This window comes from Entelurus aequoreus, linkage group LG23, assembly GCF_033978785.1.
Source record: "Entelurus aequoreus isolate RoL-2023_Sb linkage group LG23, RoL_Eaeq_v1.1, whole genome shotgun sequence".
NCBI lineage: Eukaryota > Metazoa > Chordata > Actinopteri > Syngnathiformes > Syngnathidae > Entelurus > Entelurus aequoreus.
Genome location: NC_084753.1, coordinates 44,884,807 through 44,910,149, shown reverse-complemented (window position 1 = coordinate 44,910,149; position 25,343 = coordinate 44,884,807). Strand labels below are relative to the sequence as shown.

General features: G+C 44.1%; 1 protein-coding gene across 1 annotated transcript in view; it reads right to left on the bottom strand.

Annotated features, from left to right (window-relative positions):
- LOC133640901 (M1-specific T cell receptor beta chain-like) overlaps positions 1 to 24,399 on the bottom strand; it is a 26,910-nt gene extending 2,511 nt beyond the window's left edge. Inside the window, 8 exon segments of the mRNA XM_062034583.1 lie at positions 396 to 506; positions 604 to 633; positions 695 to 1,019; positions 5,776 to 5,851; positions 22,394 to 22,673; positions 22,740 to 22,768; positions 23,872 to 24,220; positions 24,321 to 24,399. Coding sequence (XP_061890567.1) covers positions 396 to 506; positions 604 to 633; positions 695 to 1,019; positions 5,776 to 5,851; positions 22,394 to 22,673; positions 22,740 to 22,768; positions 23,872 to 24,220; positions 24,321 to 24,372 — 1,252 coding nt within the window. The 5' untranslated portion in view covers positions 24,373 to 24,399.
- Positions 24,400 to 25,343: the final 944 nt, after the last annotated feature.

Below are 25,343 nucleotides of genomic sequence, written 5' to 3'. Positions count from 1 at the left end.
GGGAACATTGAAGGCAGTGTGGTGACATTGAAGGCAGTGTGGGGACATTGAAGGCAGTGTGGGGACATTGAAGGAAGTGTGGTGTAATCGAAGGCAATGTGGGGACATTGAAGGCAGTGTGGTGACATTGAAGGCAGTGTGGGGACATTGAAGGCAGTGTGGTGTAATTGAAGGCAGTGTGGGGACATTGAAGGCAGTGTGGGGACGATGAAGGCAGTGTGGTGGCATTGAAGGCAGTGTGGGGACATTGAAGGCGGTGTGGGGACGATGAAGGCAGTGTGGGGACATTGAAGGCAGTGTGGTGTAATTGAAGGCAGTGTGGGGACATTGAAGGCAGTGTGGTGACATTGAAGGCAGTGTGGGGACATTGAAGGCAGTGTGGGGGCCCAACCAACCAAGGGGAAGCTTGCGGAGCAGGAAGAAGAGGAAGGCGGCGTAGACGCAGCTCTTGGCGATGAGGACGCTGTAGGAGAGTTTGGCGCTCTGCCAGATCTTCAGGAAGTTGTCTGCAGCGGGATGAGAAGGTTTAGCAGCGCTAGCTAGCTAGCTAGCATGGTGTGGTGTGGTGTGGTGTGGTGTGGGAAAAGCTTGGTGTGGACAGACCTCGCGTCATGGCGTCTTCCTGGTCCCAGCCTGGAAGCAAGGAGAAGAAGTTGAGGTGAGGAAGGATCCTTCACCTTGAAGTGGAACTCACCTTTTTCTCCTTTCATCTCCGCCTCATACCCCACACTTTCTTTCCCGTTGAAGAAGTTGACCACGCACTTGAAGGTGGTGTGGGAGTTGAACCACTGGCTGCTCGGGACCCTCAGCCTGCTGCTGATGCTGTAGTAGTCCCCGCTTCGCAGGGCCCGCAAGTCCGTGGCCACACCTGTGTCCTCCTGCACCTGGTTGACCTGCCACACCACGCTGACGTGGTCCGGGTAGAAGCCCGTGGCCACGCACACTAAAGTCTTCTTCTTCTTCTTCTTCTGCTGGCTGCACTCCTGTGGCGAAGGTTTCAGCAAGGTCACCTTGGGTGGCTGCGGAACTCGGTCAGGTTCTGTTTGGAGAAAGAAGGATTCACCATTTTCTCTCACCAAACATCTTCTCCAACAAACTTACCTTTTCCTCAACACCAAAGACAATTGACAGACTTCAATAAACCCCAAGAAAGTCTTTTCTAACCCCAGGAACTCTTTAGTCCTCACCTAGGTCTCTTTCATAAACAAAAACCTTCATTTTGGACTTTCAAGCAACATAAAACTATTCTTTCTGGAAACATTGTCCATGATTTATCGGTTTTTCAGTTCAGACGAGGCAGTGAAAGTCATTTGTCTCCGATCCAATCCAACAAATGTTCCTGTTTTTGTAAAAACTGAAATCCATTTTGGACTTTCATGGTTTTTATAAACATTGTCTACGATTTAGTCTTTAAGTTGAATGTTTTTCTAAACATTGAAGATGATTTTCTCTGGATTGAACCTAACGTACGTCTTTTTGTACCAACTGAAGTCCACTTTTAGATTTTTTCAACAAACACATTGAACGTGTTTTCCCAATTCAGTCGCCAATGAAGTTTTTCTACAAATCCAAGACAAGTTAGTGTTTGATGAACCCAAAGACCGAGTTGTCGTAACCATCAAAGACTAGTTGAGTCCAAATAACGGAGCTGTTTTGGAGTCAAGCGGCGTACGTATTTTTGAAGACAATTCAATTGTCGGTGAGGATTTAGACCAGGGGTCACCAACGCGGTGCCCGCGGGCACCAGGTAGCCCGTAAGGACCAGATGAGTAGCCCGCTGGCCTGTTCTAAAAATAGCTCAAATAGCAGCACTTACCAGTGAGCTGCCTCTATTTTTTAAATTGTATTTATTTACTAGCAAGCTGGTCTCGCTTTGCCCGACATTTTTAATTCTAAGAGAGACAAAACTCAAATAGAATTTGAAAATCCAAGAAAATATTTTAAAGACTTGGTCTTCACTTGTTTAAATAAATTCATTAATTTTTTTACTTTGCTTCTTATAACTTTCAGAAAGACAATTTTAGAGAAAAAATACAACCTTAAAAATGATTTTAGGATTTTTAAACACATATACCTTTTTACCTTTTAAATTCCTTCCTCTTCTTTCCTGACAATTTAAATCAATGTTCAAGTAAATTTATTTTTTTTATTGTAAAGAATAATAAATACATTTTAATTGAATTCTTCATTTTAGCTTCTGTTTTTTCGACGAAGAATATTTGTGAAATATTTCTTCAAACTTATTATGATTAAAATTCCAAAAAATGATTCTGGCAAATCTAGAAAATCTGTAGAATCAAATTTAAATCTTATTTCAAAGTCTTTTGAATTTCTTTTAAAATTTTTGTTCTGGAAAATCTAGAAGAAATAATGATTTGTCTTTGTTAGAAATATAGCTTGGTCCAATTTGTTATATATTCTAACAAAGTGCAGATTGGATGTTAACCTATTTAAAACATGTCATCAAAATTCTAAAATTAATCTTAATCAGGAAAAATTACTAATGATGTTCCATAAATTCTTTTTTAAATTTTTTCGAAAAGATTCGAATTAGCTAGTTTTTCTCTTCTTTTTTTCGGTTGAATTTTGAATTTTAAAGAGTCGAAATTGAAGATAAACTATGTTTCAAAATTTAATTGTCATTTTTTTTCGTGTTTTCTCCTCTTTTAAACCGTTCAATTAAGTGTAAATATCATTAATTATTAATAATAACATAGAGTTAAAGGTAAATTGAGCAAATTGGCTATTTCTGGCAATTTATTGAAGTGTGTATCAAACTGGTAGCCCTTCGCATTAATCAGTACCCAAGAAGTAGCTCTTGCTTTCAAAAAGGTTGCTGACCCCTGATTTAGACTTTTCAGTCAACCTAACATTTGCCATGATTTAGTCTCTGATAAATTGAATGTAGGAGTTTTTAGAAACATCAAAGATAAATGTCTATGGATGTTCTCGTTCATCAGGTCTTTGTCGTCTCAGGTCAGTCAATCCATCACAACTGGACTGTTTGGTTTGTACTAGAAGACGTTTCGCGTTTCCAGACTCTGAGATGTGGAATACAAAGTCCAAGATGAATCAGACTACAAACGCAACTTAAGAAGAACCTAGCCTACGTCGTTTTGTCACAGTCAAAGACTATTTGATGGACAACAAACGTAATGTACTCGTCTTCACAATCATCCTGAAGGAGTTAGTCCTCAATCAAATCACGTAGGATTTAGTTAGTCAGTGATCCTGATTTATGTAGTCCTCAATCAAGTAAAAAAAACAGTTTTTCATAATATTTTAATACGGTAAAGTCGTCAATGAACGTACGTGTTTGTTACCATTCTACGTGCAAACAATGCATAGCATAAAACCTCCACTTGAACTTGATATGATCATAAAGTCCGTACATTCCATTTATGCTAAGTGTGCATATAATAGAACAAACTAAAATAGTCATTTGCGTAAAAGAGTCTTTTTATGTTGCAATGTTTTAGCCTGGTTTTAGACCCTTTGCAGCCCGTCAGAGTCCCAGATTTAGTTCTTTAGGGTGATTCAAAACAAACAAAGACCACTAATCTAATTGTCTTCCGAACACAGTCGCAGTAAGTGAAGTTTCACACAATTTAATGTTAAAAAGAAAAATCCGTGACAGTTTGAGGAAGAAGTCAACGGTGACATTCCGTCCTAAAGACGAGGCGGTGAGCTGCAACGCTCCAACAGCAGCCTGATAAAAATGTTGCTGCTTAGAAGTGAAAAGCTCAACATGATCGACACAAGCTAACTTCACAACGGTGACTTTTACACGTCTGAGCGTTGTTCTCTGAAGAAAAGGTGCACAATCATGTGACAAACCCCTTAACGAGTCAACAATGTTCGGATTTGTGTTGCCAATGTTCTTACCTAAAACGGTGAGTTTAGAAGGCGTCTTACCCTTCCTTGTTCCTTGGGTAAAGAACAGTAGCTGAAGTCGCAGTGCACTTGTCTCCTACCCCAAAGAAGGCAAACATTTTTGAACACCTGGTTCTTGTATAGAAGTAGTTTGACTCTGGACTGTTGTAAATGGACTACATATAGGTCAAAGAACGCTTCAGAAGAATGATCATTTGTCACAGTCAAGTTGTCCCGGATCCTAAAAACAACGCGACTAGTTTTTCCCAACTTTAGTATCATTTAAAGTAGTTGTCTACTAAAGGTTTAAATGCTGTCTCACCTAGAACTGTTAGTCTTGTTCCTGCACCAAAGAAAACTTCAGAACTATAACCAGTCACAGTGTTCTGTTCACCAAAATCTGCTACTCTATTTTTTCCAATCCTCCAACTTTATCTCCGTTTGAAACAGTTTTCTCAGAATCTTTTCAAATCCTTACATTAACTTACTGTGGTGTCTTACCTAGAACTGTTAGTCTTGTCCCTGCGCCAAAGAAAACTTCAGAACTATAACCAGTCACAGTGTTCACCAAAATCTGCTACTCTATTTTTTCCAATCCTACAACTTTATCTCCGTTTGAAACAGTTTTCTCAGAGTCTTTTCAAATCCTTACATTGACTTATTGTGGTGTCTTACCTAGAACTGTTAGTCGTGTTCCTGCGCCAAAGAAAACTTCAGAACTATAACCAGTCACAGTGTTCACCAAAATCTGCTACTCTATTTTTTCCAATCCTCCAACTTTATCTCCGTTTGAAACAGTTTTCTCAGAATCTTTTCAAATCCTTACATTGACTTATTGTGGTGTCTTACCTAGAACTGTTAGTCTTGTTCCTGCGCCAAAGAAAACTTCAGAACTATAACCAGTCACAGTGTTGTCGTCCCGTACACCAACACCTGCTACTAGTTTTTTTCAACTTTCGCTCTGTGTAAAAGTTTTCTTAGAATTTTCTCAATTCCTTACATTGACTTATTGTGGTGTCTTACCTAGAACCGTTAGTCTTGTACCTGCACCAAAGTAGGCTTCAGCGGAGCTAGTCACAGTGCGGTTTTCTCGTGCAGAAAACGAACGTTGTTCTTTTTTTCTCCAACTTTAACTCCATCAAATTAATTTTCCATTAAGACTCTAAAAGCATTTAAAGTTTTTACATTGACTTGTTCTGGTGTCTTACCTAGAACTGTTAGTCTTGTTCCTGAGCCAAAGAAAACTTCAGAACTATAACCAGTCACAGTGTTCTGTTCACCAAAATCTGCTACTCTATTTTTCCCAATTCTCCAACTTTATCTCCGTTTGAAACAGTTTTCTCAGAATCTTTTCAAATCCTTACATTGACTTATTGTGGTGTCTTACCTAGAACTGTTAGTCTTGTTCCTGCGCCAAAGAAAACTTCAGAACTATAACCAGTCACAGTGTTGTCGTCCCGTACACCAACACCTGCTACTAGTTTTTTTCAACTTTCGCTCTGTGTAAAAGTTTTCTTAGAATTTTTTCAATTCCTTACATTGACTTATTGTGGTGTCTTACCTAGAACCGTTAGTCTTGTACCTGCACCAAAGTAGGCTTCAGCGGAGCTAGTCACAGTGCGGTTTTCTCGTGCAGAAAACGAACGTTGTTCTTTTTTTCTCCAACTTTAACTCCATCAAATTAATTTTCCATTAAGACTCTAAAAGCATTTAAAGTTTTTACATTGACTTGTTCTGGTGTCTTACCTAGAACTGTTAGTCTTGTTCCTGCACCAAAGAAAACTTCAGAACTATAACCAGTCACAGTGTTCTGTTCACCAAAATCTGCTACTCTATTTTTTCCAACCCTCCAACTTTATCTCCGTTTGAAACATTTTTCTCAGAATCTTTTCAATTCCTTACATTGACTTATTCTGGTGTCTTACCTAGAACCGTTAGTCTTGTTCCCGGGCCAAAGTAGGCTTCAGAATTGCTTGTCACAGTGCGGTTTTCTCATGCAGAAAACTACATAGCTCCTTTTTCTCCAACTTTAACTCCTTTAAATTAATTTTCCATTAAGGCTCTGAAAGTATTTAAAGTCTTTACATTGACTTGTTCTGATGTCTTACCTAGAACTGTTAGTCTTGTTCCTGCGCCAAAGAAAACTTCATTGCCATAACTACCCACAGTGCAGTTGTCTCGTGCACCAAACAACGTCACCCTCCTACCCCACCATCTTGAACTCTTTCAAAATAACTATTTCTTTTGTAGTCCTTAAATTGACCGATTCGGGTGTCTTACCTAGAACTGTTAACCTTGTTCCTGCGCCAAAGTAGACTTGAGAAGAAGACACATTGCAGGTGTCTGGTACCCAAAACAACCCAGAACCACTCCATGCATTACTCCCAACTTTAGTTTCATCAAAAAAACGTGTTTGCTTGTAAGACTCTGGACTGGTCTACAGTTCCTATGGCGGGTGTCTGACCTGGACTCTGGACTGGTCTACAGTTCCTACAGCGGGTGTCTGACCTGGACTCTGGACTGGTCTACAGTTCCTACGGCGGGTGTCTGACCTGGACTCTGGACTGGTCTACAGTTCCTATGGCGGGTGTCTGACCTGGTAGAAACGTTAACCTTGTTCCTGCTCCAAAAAGTCAACTTGGCTTTAGTCTTTGTTGTCCAGCCTGGTGGACCCCATTTGGCCTCCCCAAAGAAACTGTAGTCCTACTCACCAAGAATGGTCAGTTTGGTACCCTGGCCGAAGTAGACTTCATAAGTGGCACAGAGTCAACAAGTTAGACAAAACTTCTCCTCGCTTGCCAGAAAACAGCTTTGTGGTGCTAGCAAATCCCTGATTGTCTTCCCTTTGGTCCACTGTGGTCCCAGGTAAGAAGGTCTTCATCATTCTGTCACCCGGACTCCACAGTCCAGACTATTCACTTCTCCATCCTTCATCCCCTTTCCCAAGAGGTCTTCCCAAAAAGTCTTTAAAAAAGCAAAATGTGTCCTGACGAGCACGACGAGGATTTGTGAAGACTTCCTTCCTCAAGGGGAGTGAAGACAAATTGCATTTGTGCTGTGAAGAAGATCTCCTGTCACCTCCCAGCATGGATCTAATGGGAGGAGGTTTTTGTACGGCCCCTCAATTGCCTTGTATCACCGTGCCCCCCTGTACCCACGGTGTGAACACCCAACTCAAAAACCTGCACTAGTTTCTTCTGGTTTTCACTCCCCCCCACCCCCAGAGCTCTCACCCCCCACCATGGAGCTCCATATCTCTGCTTGCATCTCCACTCTCAGGCTGCTATTTGTGTGGTGCTAAGAAAAGAAACTCAGGAAGAAAAGGCGGGGATGCTGCACACTTAACTGCACACCTAACCCTAACCCTAACCCTAACCCACATTTTTACGGCGCTCTGTAAAAGGTGGGAAAAAGGTAGAATTAAAAAAAACATCGCTCTCAGACTGGACTCCTATGGGGGAGGTGCACAGACTGGGGCGGAGAGAAAAAAACTTGATAAGCACACATAAACATTTTATACAGAAACCACAAGACTTGCAACAGGAGGGAATCCGGCCCAAAGCTGTCAGCCACTCGGGGCACTGCTCCGTGGTCCATCGTACCACGTGGGGTGAAGCGGTGGCAAAGGCGTGGATAGGGGGTGGGGGTGTGTGTGCATATGTAACCATGGTCCATGGTGTGTGTGTGTTAAGTCTGTTTGTTAGGCCTGGAGTCGCTCTGCAAGCGGTGGAAAAGGTACAGAGTTTATCGTTCCAGGTGTTGTTGACAGGGAAGGAGTTTGTTTCGTCTTGGCTGCACCGTCCTCCAGGGGAATCTTGAAGCAGCGACCTTGCCAGGTCGCAGCCCGGGAAAACGATAAAGATTGGAATGGTTGTGTTTTAGCGAGGGAAAACACATTTAAACTTTTCACTCGTAATTGACTATTTCGGTTCCTCAAATTCATCCCGCGGGGCAGACGGTCCAATGCCATAAAGTCTGAGCGTCCACAGTTCTGCCCGCATCCTCCAATCATCTGTGGAAGCTTTAGGGTACTTTGAAGACTGCCAGCATCTTCCAATTTGTCGATACAGTACAACGCTCACTCCAATCAGCAGATATCGTGTTCTCATGAGTCCAAATAGGTCGATATATCGTCAACGTCCTTGACTGAAAGAGTGGCCAGGCACGCAGCGCTCCTCTCCCTTTAAGAGTCTGTCATGTGTCCAGCAACAACCATTCCGACAGGACTGACAGGTTCTCCTGAACCCGACATTTTGTCTATTTTGTTGAGGAGCCATTGATCAACTCCATTGTTTAGAGTTTGGAGAGCAGTGCAACAAGAACGTGAAGACAAGACAGGACGAGGCAAAGAGGCAAGCAGGGCAGACCTGGAGAGGGGAGGGAGTGCGACTGTCTTTGCCAAGAGCCAAGAGTCTTTATATTGTCATCAAGGCTGTGTCCCACCCGTGTGTCCTTCCACCCGATTCCTGCCTTATGTCGCAGCAAGTCAGCCTTATATCTGTCCACCTTACCACTCCGTCTGTCCACTTTGGGTCCCACAGACAGACACATGGCCATGTTCAGTATGTCTTGATGTGTTGCCAATATTTCATGTCATCCCTGTCTTACGTCCGGCAGCCACTTGGCTCTTGGGCTTCTTTTATGTCCTCCAATCGGTGTCTTTGAATTACTCCTGTCTTTGCAACCAACCATGTCCTTGACTTCTCCATGTGTCCTTTAACGTTGATCATGTTAGCTGCCCAATGTCTCGCAGCCAATCATCTTGTGTCCTCCCATCGTTCCTCCCTCTGGCCTCGGACAGTTTTTGAGTATGTCTTATTTTGTTGCCTCATTATTCACTGCCAAATTTCTCTCAGCCTTCCATTGAGTGTTCTGAGGGTTTGATAAACCTCGTCCTCCTGCCAGTGTCTCACGACCAAAGATCTTGTGTGCAGTGGCTTGAACTGCGCCTACGAGTTCAGAAACTTTAGGTTCCTGGAACTCTTGGTTTCTGTAGATGTGTGTGGTTTGTGTTTCGCCTGCATTGCACAGTTCAGGGTAGTTGATACAAATGAAGTTGATGACATATAGAGGAGTGGGTTAGTCTATTTCTACACTGATGTCAAGTAAATAAACAGACAATATTAAGAGATTTTTCTTTGACAAAAGTGAAAGTAAATGCACTATTGATTGATTGATTGATTGAGACTTTTATTAGTAGGTTGCACAGTGAAGTACATATTCCGTACAATTGACCACTAAATGGTAACACCCGAATAAGTTTTTCAACTTGTTTAAGTCGGGGTCCACTTAAATTGATTCATGATACAGATATATACTATCATATATACTATCATCATAATACAGTCATCACACAAGATAATCACATTGAATTATTTACATTATTTACAATCAGGGGTGTGGAGGGGGGGGGGGGGTATGGACATCAAGTAGTGGACATAGAGAGAGAGAGAGAGAGAGAGAGAGAGAGAGAGAGAGAGAGAGAGAGAGAGAGAGAGAGAGAGAGAGAGAGAGATCAGAAGGCATAAGAAAAAGAAAAAGTATCTGCATTTGATTGTTTACATTTGATTATTAGCAATCCGGGGAGGGTGTTAGTTTAGGGTTGTAGCTGCCTGGAGGTGAACTTTTATTGCGGTTTTGAAGGAGGATAGAGATGCCCTTTCTTTTATACCTGTTGGGAGTGCATTCCACATTGATGTGGCATAGAAAGAGAATGAGTTAAGACCTTTGTTAGTTGGGAATCTGGGTTTAACGTGGTTAGTGGAGCTCCCCCTGGTGTTGTGGTTATGGCGGTCATTTACGTTAAGGAAGTAGTTTGACATGTACTTCGGTATCAGGGAGGTGTAGCGGATTTTATAGACTAGGCTCAGTGCAAGTTGTTTAACTCTGTCCTCCACCTTGAGCCAGCCCACTTTAGAGAAGTGGGTAGGAGTGAGGTGGGATCTGGGGTGGAGGTCTAGAAGTAACCTGACTAGCTTGTTCTGAGATGTTTGGAGTTTAGATTTGAGGGTTTTGGAGGTGCTAGGGTACCAGGAGGTGCATGCGTAATGGAAAAAGGGTTGAACGAGAGTTCCCGCCAGAATCCTCAAGGTGCTTTTGTTGACCAGAGAGGAAATTCTGTAGAGAAATCTCGTTCGTTGGTTAACCTTTTTGATTACCTTGGTTGCCATTTTATCACAGGAAAGTTTAGCCTCTAGAATGGAACCTAGGTAGGTGACCTCATCTTTCCTGGTGATGACACTGTCACCCACTTTTATGGTGAAGTCATTGACTCTCTTAAGTTTGATGTGGGACCCAAACAGGATGGATTCTGTTTTACCCAAGTGGATGGATAGCTTGTTGTCAGCGAGCCAGGTGCAAGTTCTACACAGCTCAATAATAGAGACAACAATAATATTCGAAAACAAACCGTACCGAATTGTTCATAAAAGGCCGGGCTTTGTCCGCAATGTCCAACAGTCAGAAAGTCTTGCCGTCAGTAAATGATGAATTCACGAGGGTCAGGTGAGTCCTTGTAGTCAATTTCATCTGTAAATAACAATACTTAAATCATACATTTCAGAGTTTATCTTAGGGTCAAGACCCAAACACGTCAAATTTAGCATTAGCTTGGAATTTAAACTCATACCTACACAAATGGAGTGTCACTCACTACTTTTACAGCATGTAATAAAATAGTTTTTATTTGATGTGATTTGCAGCTGATCACTTATTAATATTCCTCTGTAAATACGTAAAAAAAGAGTCCGACAACTTCTCGTAGCTTTGCGTACCAAAATAAGGTTTGTAAAAAAATACGAAAGGACCTTTTAAACTTCATATCGTTTTTGGACTAGGAATGTGTAAAAAAAACACTGCGAGATAGTTCCACTGATCAGCAATCTTCAGCACATTGATTGATTGATTGAAACTTGTATTAGTAGATTGCACAGTACAGTACATATTCCCTACAATTGACCACTCAATGGTCCACGTTAATCAATTCATGGTAAAGAAGCTACACAAAAGTTTCTGCAAGGCAAAATTCCGTTTCGTTTTTCTCTCTCTCCGTTGTCAAGTTTGTTGGAATAGAAATACACAAGAAATAAGAAATAAACAAGTCGTCCTCACATTCTCCGAAATGGCAACCGTGTGTTTGAAAAACACGTTTTAGCCTCTCAAAAGTACCAGGAACCTTCCAAAAGTCCCACCGACCTGGCAGGAACCAAGTATAGATGCTGAAGAACCAAATGTAGTTTTTGGTGGAAACACAGGGGAATAGTTCCTGAAAAAAGTTCCGGCGGTGGAAGAGGGCCTAATGAGAACATCACACCCATACTTGCCAACCTTGAGACCTCCAAATTCGGGAGATTTGGGGGGTGAGGTGGGCAGGGTCGGGGCGCATTGGGCATTAAAGGGGAGGAGTATATTTATAGTTAGAATTCACTGAAATTCAAGTATTTCTTATATATGAATATATATATAAATAAAATAAATACTTGACTTTCAGTGAATTCTAGCTATATATATATATATTAGGGATGTCCGATAATGGCTTTTTGCCGATATCCGATATTTCGATATTGTCCAACTCTTTAATTACCGATACCGATATTAACCGGTACCGATATCAACCGATGTATGCAGTCGTGGAATTAACACATTATTATGCCTAATTTAGACAACCAGGTATGGTGAAGATAAGGTACTTTTTAAAAAAATGAATCAAATAAAATAAGATAAATGCATTAAAAACATTTTCTTGAATAAAAAAGAAAGTACAAGAATATAAAAACAGTTACATAGAAACTAGTAATGAATGAAAATTAGTAAAATTAAGTGTTAAAGGTTAGTATTATTAGTGGAGCAGCAGCACGCACAATCATGTGTGCTTACGGACTGTATTCCTTGCAGACTGTATTGATATATATTGATATATAATGTAGGAAGCAGAATATTAATAACAGAAAGAAACAACCCTTTTGTGTGAATGAGTGTGAATGAGTGTAAATGGGGGAGGGAGGTTTTTTGGCTTGGTGCACTAATTGTAAGTGTATCTTGTGTTTTTTATGTGGATTTAATTTAAAAAAAAACCCCAAAAAAAAACCAAAAAAAAAAAACCGATACCGATAATAAAAAAACCGATACCGATAATTTCCAATATTACATTTTAACGCATATATCGGCCGATAATATCGGCAGGCCGATATTATCGGACATCTCTAATATATATGTATTTTATTATATATATATATATATATATATATATATATATATATATATATATATATATATATATATATATATATATATATATATATATATATATATATATATATATATATATATATATATATATATATATATATATATATATTTATATATATATATATATATATATATAAATAAAAGACATAGTTGAATTTCAGTGTTCATTGATTTACACATAACACTCCTCTCTACTCATGGTTGTATTTGAAAGTGCAATGCTTTGCAGCCAGTAGCACAGCCTTTGAAGGAGCATACTGTAGGTATGGGCAGTGTAATATTCTGGGTAGGAGTCAATAACCAGGCGAGGTGACGAAGGTACGTCTCTTTACTTCATACTTCAGAACCCACTCCCACACTTGCCGTCAAGGTGCGCAATACAACGTAAACCGTTGGCCAACCAAAAAGAAACTACACAACACTATACGGTGTAGTGTTCTGTGGTTACTTTTTGGTTGGCCAAGCGGACGTGACGACAGGCTGTCCTCACTCAGGTCCGCACGGACCTGGAGGGGGCGTGCCTTAAGTCCGGCTGGAAATTGGGAGAAATTCGGGAGAATGGTTGTCCCGGGAGATTTTCGGGAGAGGCACTGAAATTCGGGAGTCTCCCGGAAAATTCGGGAGGCAAGTATGGTCACAACAGAAAGCGTTTTATTGACCAAAGACGCCCTTGTTGAGGACATGAGTGCACAAACAGTAACTCCGGAGACAGGTGCCTCATAAACCACCATTAGATCAAAGATTGTGTTGACTTTTTGTAAAGTTGTAAGCAGGTTTGCGTCAGTGTGGATCTGTGGCTGCACAGTAGTACGCAGCACTGTGCTCCGCTTGGACATTCTGGATAAGAAGTGAGGCGTTCTTGGCGCCGTTCCCGCGCAAATCTCCCGACATACTAAAATCTTTTTTGTACGGCTCCTCCAGAGTGGCATAGTTACTGTACAACACTCCAATGAAGGTCATGTTGGAGTCTGAAGGAGAGATCCGGTACCAGAGCATCACTCTGTAGTCAGGGACGTTGTGGCCGCAGATGATCTCCACGCTGTCAGCACATTTTCTGATTAGCTCGGGAGGAGACTGACGCACTTCCAAGCTCCAGCAGACACCTTGACAGCAAGACAGGGGGACAACAATCAAAAGAAAGAAGGGCAACAAATAGCAGCTCCCAATGAAGCACTTTCAATACCTGCCCAAGAAATCAAGAAGAGGAAATGCATCATTGTCTTGCTGTCAAACAGCAGCTTCTCAAGGGGCCTCACTTTTACCAAACAGTATGAAGGAACATGCAGCCATCTGGGAGGGGCCACATCTGATGTATGAAGGAACATGCAGCCAGTTGGGAGGGGCCACATCTGATGTATGAAGGAACATGCAGCCAACTGGGAGGGGCCACATCTGATGTATGAAGGAACATGCAGCCAGTTGGGAGGGGCCACATCTGATGTATGAAGGAACATGCAGCCAGCTGGGAGGGGCCACATCTGATGTATGAAGGAACATGCAGCCAGCTGGGAGGGGCCACATCTGATGTATGAAGGAACATGCAGCCAGCTGGGAGGGGCCACATCTGATGTATGAAGGAACATGCAGAGGGGCCACATCTGATGTATGAAGGAACATGCAGCCAGTTGGGAGGGGCCACATCTGATGTTCATTGTTGCATGAGCGGAAGGTTGCAAGTCGTCAAAACGGAAAAAATCTAATCCTATTATTTGAATGACTATTAGCCTTTTAACGCTGCTGTTCATTTATTGTTTTCTTTTATTGATGTATTTATTAGACAGGGACAGTACGATGAAACATTGCTGCCCACAGGTAAGTCATGTCAAAGTACAGAAGACTTCTAGTCACGGCGTTATTTGCAACCCTCCTACCTGGTTAGGCTTTTAAAGAAAAGTGGAGAAAAGTGAAAAACACATACAAAAAGATTAAGCACAAAATAAAAATACATTGAAAATAATTGGGCCCATTTGTGCATACTACACCCAGTTCTAGTGCTCACATTACTACACCCAGTTCTAGTGCTCACATTACTACACCCAGTTCTAGTGCTCCCATTACTACACCCAGTTCTAGTGCTCACATTACTACACCCAGTTATAGTGCTCACATTACTACACCCAGTTCTAGTACTCACGTTACTACACCGAGTTCTAGTGCTCACATTACTACACCCAGTTCTAGTGCTCACGTTACTACACCCAGTTCTAATGCTCACATTACTACACCCAGTTCTAGTGCTCACATTACTACACCCAGTTCTAGTGCTCCCATTACTACACCCAGTTCTAGTGCTCACATTACTACACCCAGTTATAGTGCTCACATTACTACACCCAGTTCTAGTACTCACGTTACTACACCGAGTTCTAGTGGTCACATTACTACACCCAGTTCTAGTGCTCACGTTACTACACCCAGTTCTAATGCTCACATTACTACACCCAGTTCTAGTGCTCACACTACCACACCCAGTTCTAGTACTCACATTACTACACCCAGTACTACACCTAGTACTAGTGCTCACATTACTACACCCAGTTCTAGTGCTCACACTTCTGAATATGTTGTTGTGGCTTGGGCAGCCCTTTGAGACACTTGTGATTAAGGACTATATAAATAAACTTCGATATATTGATTGATTGACTTCAGTTTTTGTAGTGTGGACCTTGCGGTTTGCAATTAAGGAGCAGAAGAGGACCTAACTAAGGTCCCTTATAATGTATATAAAGTCCTGTGGAGAGTACGGGGTATCAGATCCCCCGATTGTGGCGGTCCATTCCCTACATGGTCGATGTCAGAGCTTGGTTGCAGTGCCAGCAGTATGTCTGACCTCTTTCCAGGGAGGGTTGGTCTCCGCCAGAGCTGCCCTTAATCACCCATTCTGTTTGCAACTTTTATGGACAGAATTTCAAGCCACAGTCAGGGCGTTGAGCGGATCTGGTTTGGTGGCTGCAGGATTGGGTCTCTGCTTTTTGCGGATGATTAAGTCCTGATGGCTTCCTCTGGCCAGGATCTTCAGCTCTGACTGGATCGGTTCAAAGCTGAGTGTGAAGCGACTGGGATGAAAATCAGCACGTCCGAGTCCGTGGTTCTCGCCCGGGAAAGGGTGGAGCACCATCTCCGGTTTGAGGACAAGATCCTGCCCCAGGTGGAGGAGTTCAAGTACCCTGGGGTCTTGTTTACTAGTGAGGAAAGAGTGGATCGTGAGATTGACAGGTGGATTGGTGCTGCGTCTGCAATAATGTGGACTCTGTATCGGTCTGTCGTGGTAAAAAAGGAACTGAACCGGAAGGCAAAGCTCTAAATTTATTGGCCAATCTCCGTTCCCATCCTCACGAAAGGACAAGATCACGGGTACAAGCGGCCGAAATGAGTTTTCTCCATCAGGTAGCGGGGCTCTCCCTTAGAGATAGGGAGTGTTGCGTTTGACCAGATGTTCCTCCAAGTGGGATGTAAAGCGCTGGTCAGTCCCAAGTTCCTTAGACAACATATAAACTGACTCAAAGGTACCACCCAGCACAGAATAGTTATTTTGTAATTTTATTGTCAAATATTTGAGAATAGAGACCAGCCTCAAACAACACATACGAATGCGCAGCCCAAGTTGATCTGGCATTCCAAAGGAAAAAGCAACTCTTTTCACACAAAGAAAGCCCCCATCTCCCCCCCCCCCCTCCTCTCAACACTGATAAGAAGAGAGACTTGGGGGTTGTGTTCACATTCCTGATGGTTTACGACCCTGTCTAAACAGGCAATCTGAAGACAAAGAGAAACTAGTATACAGAGTAAAATTAAGGAAAAATATGAGCTGATTCAAACATGATTATGAATAAAGAAATAGCTCTTAAACATATGCATTATCCACAGGAGATAGGTGTCATTCGGGAGGAGCTCAAACTAAAGCCACTGCTCCTCCTCCTCCAAGAGGAGCTAGAAGAGGTGGTTCCATCATCTGGTCAGAAAGCCCTCTGGACGCCTCCCCGGAGAGGTCTTTAGAGCATGTCCGACCGGTAGGAGGCCATGGAGAAGACCCAGGACACGTTGGAAAGGCTATGTCTCCCAGCTGGCCTGGGAACACCTCGGGTTCACCCGGGAAGATAGTCTGTGCTTCTCTGCTTCGGCTGCTGCCCCGTGACCAGACTTCAGATAGCAGAAGATGGATGGATGGATGGATGGATGAAAAGACGTCTTTCAATAAGAGTTTTCTTGTGTTTGGATCATTCCATATGCATGAATGCGCTGCAGTTGTGATGGACCACCGCCTCCCTGCAGGGCACTAAAAATAGTTTCTGTTGTCTATAGCTTGTGATTCTATATTGCAGAAAAGGTTGTACAGATCACAGATGTCACACACACTTTGGAGAGCTCAATAACATGAATGTGAAAGGCCCACAATACCAGTAGTACATGTAAAACCTCACTAAAATAGGGCTTTCTACACCACTTTTCAATTGCACATGCAGTCTTAGTAGCTCACAAGCAACACACCCACTAATAGTACAGGACATTTTATAGTTTGCACACGCTGTTTGCGCGTGTTATTTGGATCTTTGTAGATCAGGCCCTAAGTGTTCCCAGACTATTTGTCATGACGCGGAGTCGATCCCGGGTTTCCACTGCAGCTGGAGCTGCAGGCACCTCTGCTGGCAGGACGCTCAAACACACCTCTGCTCACACTGAGCACAACACGCCCACACAGCAACAAGTCTGCAAGCAATCACTGATCAGCACACCTGGACTTGACGAGGGGGAGCGGCATAAAGACCAGCGGACCCAAGGAACCTTTGCCAGAACGTCGCTAACCTTCCAGTAAGCATCACGTCTGGCATTCCTTTTCCCAGTGATTTCCTCGTCCTTGTTTTGCTCTATTTCTCCGTGTTTCCCCCTGGTTCATGCCCTTTTGTATTTCCACAGTGACTCTCCTGACCTCCGTGATCGTGCCTTGTCACTCGACACCCATCCGGATTCCCTAACTGCCCACCTCGATCCACGACCTCCCTGCTCGGACCCAGACCACGCTGCCCTGCTCTTGTCCACGACCACTTGCCTGTCCATGAACTGCCTCGTCGCCTTTGCCCCCTTGGATACGACGAAAGATACAACCAACATTTACAGACAACAACCCTTGGTAACATTTACATTATAATTTTACACATAGTCAACACTCACTCACTTTGAGTAGCATACACACGCCAAGTATTCATCTAAGGTTTTCCCAATAAACCTTGTAAACCGCAGTCCTGCCCTGGTTGTCGCCTCCTTCCCTTCTCTGAGATACAACACTATTGTCCAAAATGGCTTTAGAAATAAGTTTCAAGCATCAAATACAACTCCTGATTGATTTGTTTATTGATTTAAAACATGCTGTCTGGATACTTTCATCTATGTGGGAGGGACACAGAGGGACATATTTTCTATACCATAATATGTGTACTTCATTGAGCACCACAACGTGATACCGACAGTGCTGCTCTGATGTCACAAGAGAAGACATCTGTTGAACCAGACTAACCTCTGTTCTAATACGAGTGCTGGGGATGGTTGGATCCAGGTGTGAGGTTGTGGGGGTGTTGTCAGGTTTATGACTTGATAGGACAGCTCAATGCTGCAGCGTGGTAGCTAGCTGCACAGTAATAAAGTGCACTGCTGTTCAGCTTGAGATTTGGGATGAACAGGTTGCAGCTTTCCCCTTCAGAGGCGCTCCCGTTCATCTTCACGTCCATGTAAGGCTCTATTTCGGTATTGACATGATAAATGTAGCCCAGGAGCTGCATCTGCATGTCCAGGTTCTGGTACCAGAGCACCTGGTTGTAGCTCGGCACGTTATGAATACATTGGATGGTGGCCGTCTCTCCCGGGTTCTTGAACATGTCACTGGGAGTCTGCTTGACCTTCTGTCCTGCTGAAAAGATGGTGGAACTATGAAAAGCCTAGTTTATTGTGCACTAAGTTGACAAGCCTAGCTTATTGTGCACTAAGTGTTGTTACCTGAGAGCAGAGCAGTGCAGGCAGCAAAGCTGAGGAACAAGAGCACCACCATGTCTTTGGGATTATTAAGTGGCTGTCATCAGCACTTGTCTACTAAAAGGCTGCACCGCATGTGGGCGGGGTCAGTGGGAGAGGCGTGTCACCACCGTTTCCATGTTAGTTCGTCTGATTAGAACGACCCCTCTTCCAACTGACATCAGACGGACAGAGCAGTTGAACACAGACCGTTATATCTTGATCGCGGATGCAGTTGTTGAGCACATAAGTGTTTATAACGCAAAAAGAGAAAACCTCAGAGGCAGGTGTCTCAGAGAGTCTTATTAGAAACCACAACTAGATCAAAGATTGCCTTTACGTTTTGTAAGGTTGCGAGCAGGTTTGCATGAGCGTGCCTTTGTGGCTGCACAGTCATACCAGCACTGTGCACCGCTGGTCAACTCGGGATAGGAAGTCACATGGAGGCAGAGGGAAGCTACCCTCTCGTTTTACCGGGTTAAACTCCAACGTACAGGCTCTGAGCCGCGGGGCAACAAGTATTGCCACTCTGTCACCTCTCACTGCTAGCAAAGTCCAGCCCCTCTCGAGAAGACTGGTTCCACAGCCCTTGCCGTGAGACCGACTAGATACTATTTTGTACACAATGAATGTGGGAGAGACAATTTTGGAGAATTTGTGGACCTATTTTTTTGTGAACCCCCACATTATATGTGTACTTCATTGAGTACCACAAGGTGATACCGACAGTGCTGCTCTGATGTCACAAGAGAAGCATACTTGCCAACCCTCCCGTTTTTAGCGGGAGAATCCCGGTATTCAGCGCCTCTCCCGACAACCTCCCGGCAGAGATTTTCTCCCGACAAACTCCCGGTATTCAGCCGGAGCTGGAGGCCACGCCCCTTCCAGCTCAATGCGGACCTGAGACTGAGTGGGGACAGCCTGTTCTCACGTCCGCTTTCCCACAATATAAACAGCTTGCCTGCCCAATGACGTCATAACATCTAGGGCTTTTAGAGAGTAGAGTGCATGACTGCGCACACAACAAGGAGACGAAGCAGAAGAACGAGGAAATTACAGACATGGCGACGCCGTCGACGAGCAAGATGAAGAAATACGCTTGCAAGTTCCAAAACGAATGGAAATAAGAATTTCAGTTCACCCAGGACAGTTCGAAGGGGAAGGTGTATGTTGCCTGTAAATATGTAGAACAGACTTCTCCATTGAACACGGTGGCCGAAATGATATACTCATCATGAACGGAGAAGTTAAACAGGACAATACTGCCATCTAATGGATAGCCACCGGAACACTGAAATTCAAGTATTTCTTTTATGTAAATAAAATAAATATATATGTATAGCTAGAATTCACTGAAAGTCAAGTATTTCATACATATATATATATATATATATATATATATATATATATATATATATATATATATATATATATATATATATATATATATATATATATATATATATATATATGAAATACTCGAGTTGGTGAATTCTAGCTGTAAATAACCACTCCCCCAACCCCCAACCACCCTCCCCCCACCCCTGACAAAGCCCCACCCCCTACCCCCCACCTCCCGATATTGGAGGTCTCAAGGTTGGCACGTATGCAAGAGAAGACATCTGTTGAACCAGATTAACCTCCAGTCTAATACGAGTGCTGGGGATGGTTGGATCCAGGTGTGAGGTTGTGGGGGTGTTATCAGGTTTATGACTTGATAAGGCAGCTTACTGCTGCAGCGTGGTAGCTAGCTGCACAGTAATAAAATGCACTGCTGTTCGGCTTGAGCTTTGGGATGATTAGCTGACACATTCTATTCTCTGCGGCGCTCCCTTTGATCTCCACGTCCACACCATTTTCTGTGCTGGGGCTGTCAGAGTACATGTAGCCCAGGAGCTGCATCCGCATGTCCAGGTTCTGGTACCAGAGCATCTGGTTGTAGCTCGGCACGCTATGAATACATTGGATGGTGGCCGTCTCTCCCGGGTTCATAACAATGTCACTGGGAGTCTGCTTGACTTTCTCTCCTGCTGAAAAGATGGTGGAACTATGAAAAGCCTAGTTTATTTTGCACTAAGTTGACAAGCCTAGCTTATTGTGCACTAAGTGTTGTTACCTGAGAGCAGAGTAGTGCAGGCAGCAAAGCTGAGGAACAAGAGCACCACCATGTCTTTGGGATTATTAAGTGGCTGTCATCAGCACTTGTCTACTAAAGGGCTGCACCGCATGTAGGTGGGGTCAGTGGGAGAGGCGTGTCACCACCGTTTCCATGCTAGTTCGTCTGATTAGAACGACCCCTCTTCTAACTGACATCAGACGGACAGAGCAGTTGAACACAGACCGTTATATCTTGATCGCGGATGCAGTTGTTGAGCACATAAGTGTTTATAACGCAAAAGGAGAAAACCTCAGAGGCAGGTGTCTCAGAGAGTCTTATTAGAAACCACAACTAGATCAAAGATTGCCTTTATGTTTTGTAAGGTTTTGAGCAGGTTTGCATGAGCGTGCCTTTGTGGCTGCACAGTCATACCAGCACTGTGCACCGCTGGTCAACTCGGGATAGGAAGTCACATTGGGGCGGTATAGCTCGGTTGGTAGAGCGGCCGTGCCAGCAACTTGAGGGTTGCAGGTTCGATCCCCGCTTCCGCCATCCTAGTCACTGCCGTTGTGTCCTTGGGCAAGACACTTTACCCACCTGCTCCCAGTGCCACCCACACTGGTTTGAATGTAACTTAGATATTGGGTTTCACTATGTAAAGCGCTTTGAGTCACTTGAGAAAAAGCGCTATATAAATGTAATTCACTTCACTTCACTTCACATGGAGGCAGAGGGAAGCTACCCTCTCGTTTTACCGGGTTAAACTCCAACGTACAGGCTCTGAGCCGCGGGGCAACAAGTATTGCCACTCTGTCGCCTCTCACTGCTAGCAAAGTCCAGCCCCACTCGAGAAGACTGGTTCCACAGCCCTTGCCGTGAGACCGACTAGATACTATTTTGTAGACAATGAATGTGGGAGAGACAATTTTGGAGAATTTGTGGACCTATTTTTTTGTGAACCCCCACATTATATGTGTACTTCATTGAGTACCACAAGGAGATACCGACAGTGCTGCTCTGATGTCACAAGAGAAGACATCTGGTGAACCAGATTAACCTCCAGTCTAATACGAGTGCTGGGGATGGTTGGATCCAGGTGTGAGGTTGTCGGGGTGTTGTCAGGTTTATGACTTGATAGGGCAGCTTAATGCTGCAGCGTGGTAGCTAGCTGCACAGTAATAAAGTGCACTGCTGTTCAGGTTGAGATTTGGGATGGCCAGGTTACAGCTATCCCCTTCTGAGGTGCGTCCATTCATCTTCACGTCCATGTAAGGCTCTATTTTGATAGTGTCATGATAAATGTAGCCCAGGAGCTGCATCTGCATGTCCAGGTTCTGTCACTGAGACCCTTCCACTCTCAGGAGAGTTTTAAAAATACTTTTAATGGGGGAGTCGTTGACTACTATTTATGGCAATAGAGGAGACACTGAAACGGTAAGTCATAGCAGTAGGCTAGAGATGTGTGAAGGATACGTTAGCAATGTTAGACTTTTCCATCATGGCCTGTCAACTATGGAACACCATACCAACAGGAATCATGATCTCATTTCAGGTAATCACAAACTAATTCTAGATTTAAACCAGATCACAACAAAGGCTGTGAGGCACTGGAGCTGGTGGACCATTTCAAGTACCTCGGATCCATAAAATCAGCAGATGGAAAGGGCACAAAAGATATCATTGCAAGAATTGGAATGGCAAAGCAGAGTCTGGTACAGCTGAATGACATTTGGAATTACCGATCTCTCACTACAGCATTGAAGTTAGAAAGCCACCATCACTCCTGATGATGCTGAAAGAAGAAGAAGAAAGACAAGAAAGGTTGAGTGTTGCTTCAAGGAAAACTATCTCACTGGCTGGTATTGCTTACATTTGGGTCTTAGAGTGTTAACTTTTACCATACCTTTATTGCACACTGTGTTGTTTTGGTGTGCTGATGTATGTTATTCCTGTAAAAGCTAGCGACGAGGGACAGGATTTGTGAATCAACAATCATATGACGTGTGGGCGTGGTTGCTGGGATGTCACAGGAGAAGACATCTGTGGGTACAACCACCAGGCTAACCTCCGTTCTAATACGAGTGCTGGGGATGGTTGGATCCAGGTGTGAGGTTGTGGGGGTGTTATCAGGTTTATGACTTGATAGGGCAGCTTAATGCTGCAGCGTGGTAGCTAGCTGCACAGTAATAAAATGCACTGCTGTTCAGGTTGAGCTTTGGGACAATCAGTCGGCACTGTTCATTCACTGAGGCGCTCCCTTTTATCTCCACGTCCACACCCTTCTCTGGGAGGGCGTTGCTGTAAGACATGTACCCCAGGGGCTGCATCTGCACCTCCACGTTCTTGTACCAGAGGATCACGTCGTAGCCCGTAATGCTGTGAGAACATTGGATGGTGGCCGTCTCTCCCGTGTTCTTCAACATGTCACTGGGAGTCTGCAGGACTTTCTCTCCTGATGAAAAGATAAAGAATGAAATAAGAAATAAGTGTTGTAAGTAAGTGTGACCTCCGTTGTTACCTGAGAGCAGAGCAGTGCAGGCAGCAAAGCTGAGGAACAAGAGCACCACCATGTCTTTGGGATTATTAAGTCGCTGTCATCAGCACTTGTCTACTAAAGGGCTGCACCGCATGTGGGCGGGGTTAGAGCATCAGACATTTCTGAGGCCCTGTTTAGGTAAAGGCATACCCTCAGAGTTTTAGAATCATTTGACAGATGGTCACCCACTAAAAGACAATTGATTGCATTTAGTAATGCGGACGCTGTATCGATCCGTTGTGGTGAAGAAGGAGCTGAGCCGGAAGGCAAAGTTCTCAATTTAACGGTCGATCTACGTTCCCATCCTCACCTATGGTCATGAGCTTTGGGTTATGACCGAAAGGACAAGATCACGGGTACAAGCGGCCGAAATGAGTTTCCTCCGCCGGGTGGCGGGTCTCTCCCTTAGAGATAGGGTGAGAAGCTCTGCCATCCGGGGGGAGCTCAAAGTAAAGCCCCTGCTCCTCCACATGGAGAGGAGCCAGATGAGGTGGTTCGGGCATCTGGTCAGGATGCCACCCGAACGCCTCCCTAGGGAGGTGTTTCGGGCACGTCTGACCAGTAGGAGGCCACGGGGAAGACCCAGAACACGTTGGGAAGACTATGTCTCCAGGATGGTCTGGGAACGCCTCGGGATCCCCCGAGAGGAGCTGGACCAAGTGGCTGGGGAGAGGGAAGTCTGGGCTTCCCTGCTTAGACTGCTGCCCCTGCGACCCGACCTCGGATAAGCGGAAGAAGATGGATGGATGGATGGATGGATGGATGGATGGATCTCTGCAAATAGGTTATCCTTCATGGCGGTCGTGGTTTTCAACCAATCTTGCTCCAAATTGACACACATTTGCTTGTCAGCCGCCTGAAGGTGTGTACCAAATTTTGAGGTGGCTTGGTGAAACACCATAACGTTACAGTTAGTGTTTGTCAAAGCCTTAATTTGGAGTCCATTGGACTAAATAACAGAGAGGCCTTGTGTCTATTTGTCCGAGCAATAATGGCACTGGCAACTCAGTCCTTGTGCACGTGTTGACCAATGTTCACCTTTTTGTGGGATACCATGTCCTCATTGGTTCATGTATGTTCTCTAAAGTGGCTCGCTGCAGCTGTTCATGGTTACCTTACAGTTTCCTGTGCACGTTCCCAAAGATCTGAAGCACCGTGAAGCTTTCCGACCGCACAGTAATACACTCCGCCGTCGCCCGGCTGCACCTTTTCCACCCTAAGGGACCCTTGCTCGGCCTCCACCTGCGAGATGGTGTACTTGTCCGGGCTGGAATCTCCATGGAATTCCGTTTGGTTCATGAAGGGTGCGCTGATGGCAATGTGCCTTAAACCCGCCCCGGGTGACTGTCGGTACCACAACATGAAGAAGTAAATGCCGTTGAGGTGGTGGCGGCAGCGCATGCAGCCGGGGAGACCGGTCTTGACCGTCAACTGTGACGTCTGCCAGACCCCCTTCTGAGTACCTGGAACATATTGACCGTTCAGTCAGTCTGCGGCCAATTGTCATGCAAGCACCTACAGAAACAGGACGTGAAAAACTCAACTAAGGGCAGTGGTTGCTACCTGTGGCGCCGCAGAGCAGACAGGTGCAAAGGAGCTTCAGCGCTGGCAACATTTCCGTGCTCTTCAAGATGGCTGCTGTGAGAAGTGATCAGCAGCTGGGGGCATGGTGCAAGATGGCATCTGGGGCACAGAACTGCTCCTCGTCACGTATACGGTGGACCATGGCGCATCCAGTGGGCACCTGTGGTACTGCTTTGAGGCGGGTTCTTCAACAATTACAACCGTCTCTGTGGGATGACCCCCTCAGGGCCCCACAGACGGTGGAGGCTTTTAAAAAAGGAGTCAAGACTCACCTTTTTAGAAACGCTCATTTTGATCTGTAAATCGTGTTTTTATTCAGTTTTTATGTCTTTTATTTTGTAGCACTTTGAGATTTGTTGTCAAATGAAAAGTGCATAATGAATATTATTATTATTAATAAATGTTGCTGATGGACAATCTTCCGTTTCCTCTTTCTCATGAGGGCCCGCAGGGCTCAGTTTTTGGCACTGACAAATGTTGTTTGTCATGTGAGTGGCGTGACTAAGTTTCAGTGTTTGTCATGTGACTGGCGTGACTAAGTTTCAGTGTTTGTCATGTGACTGGCGTGACTAAGTTTCAGTGTTTGTCATGTGACTGGCGTGACTAAGTTTCAGTGTTTGTCATGTGACAGGCGTGACTAAGTTTCAGTGTTTGTCATGTGACAGGCGTGACTAAGTTTCAGTGTTTGTCATGTGACTGGCGTGACTAAGTTTCAGTGTTTGTCATGTGACTGGCGTGACTAAGTTTCAGTGTTTGTCATGTGACTGGCGTGACTAAGTTTCAGTGTTTGCCATGTGACTGGCGTGACTAAGTTTCAGTGTTTGTCATGTGACTGGCATGACTAAGTTTCAGTGTTGGTCATGTGACTGGCGTGACTAAGTTTCAGTGTTTGTCATGTGACTGGTGTGACTAAGTTTCAGTGTTTGTTATGTGACTGGCATGACTAAGTTTCAGTGTTTGTCATGTGACTGGCGTCACTAAGTTTCAGTGTTTGTCATGTGA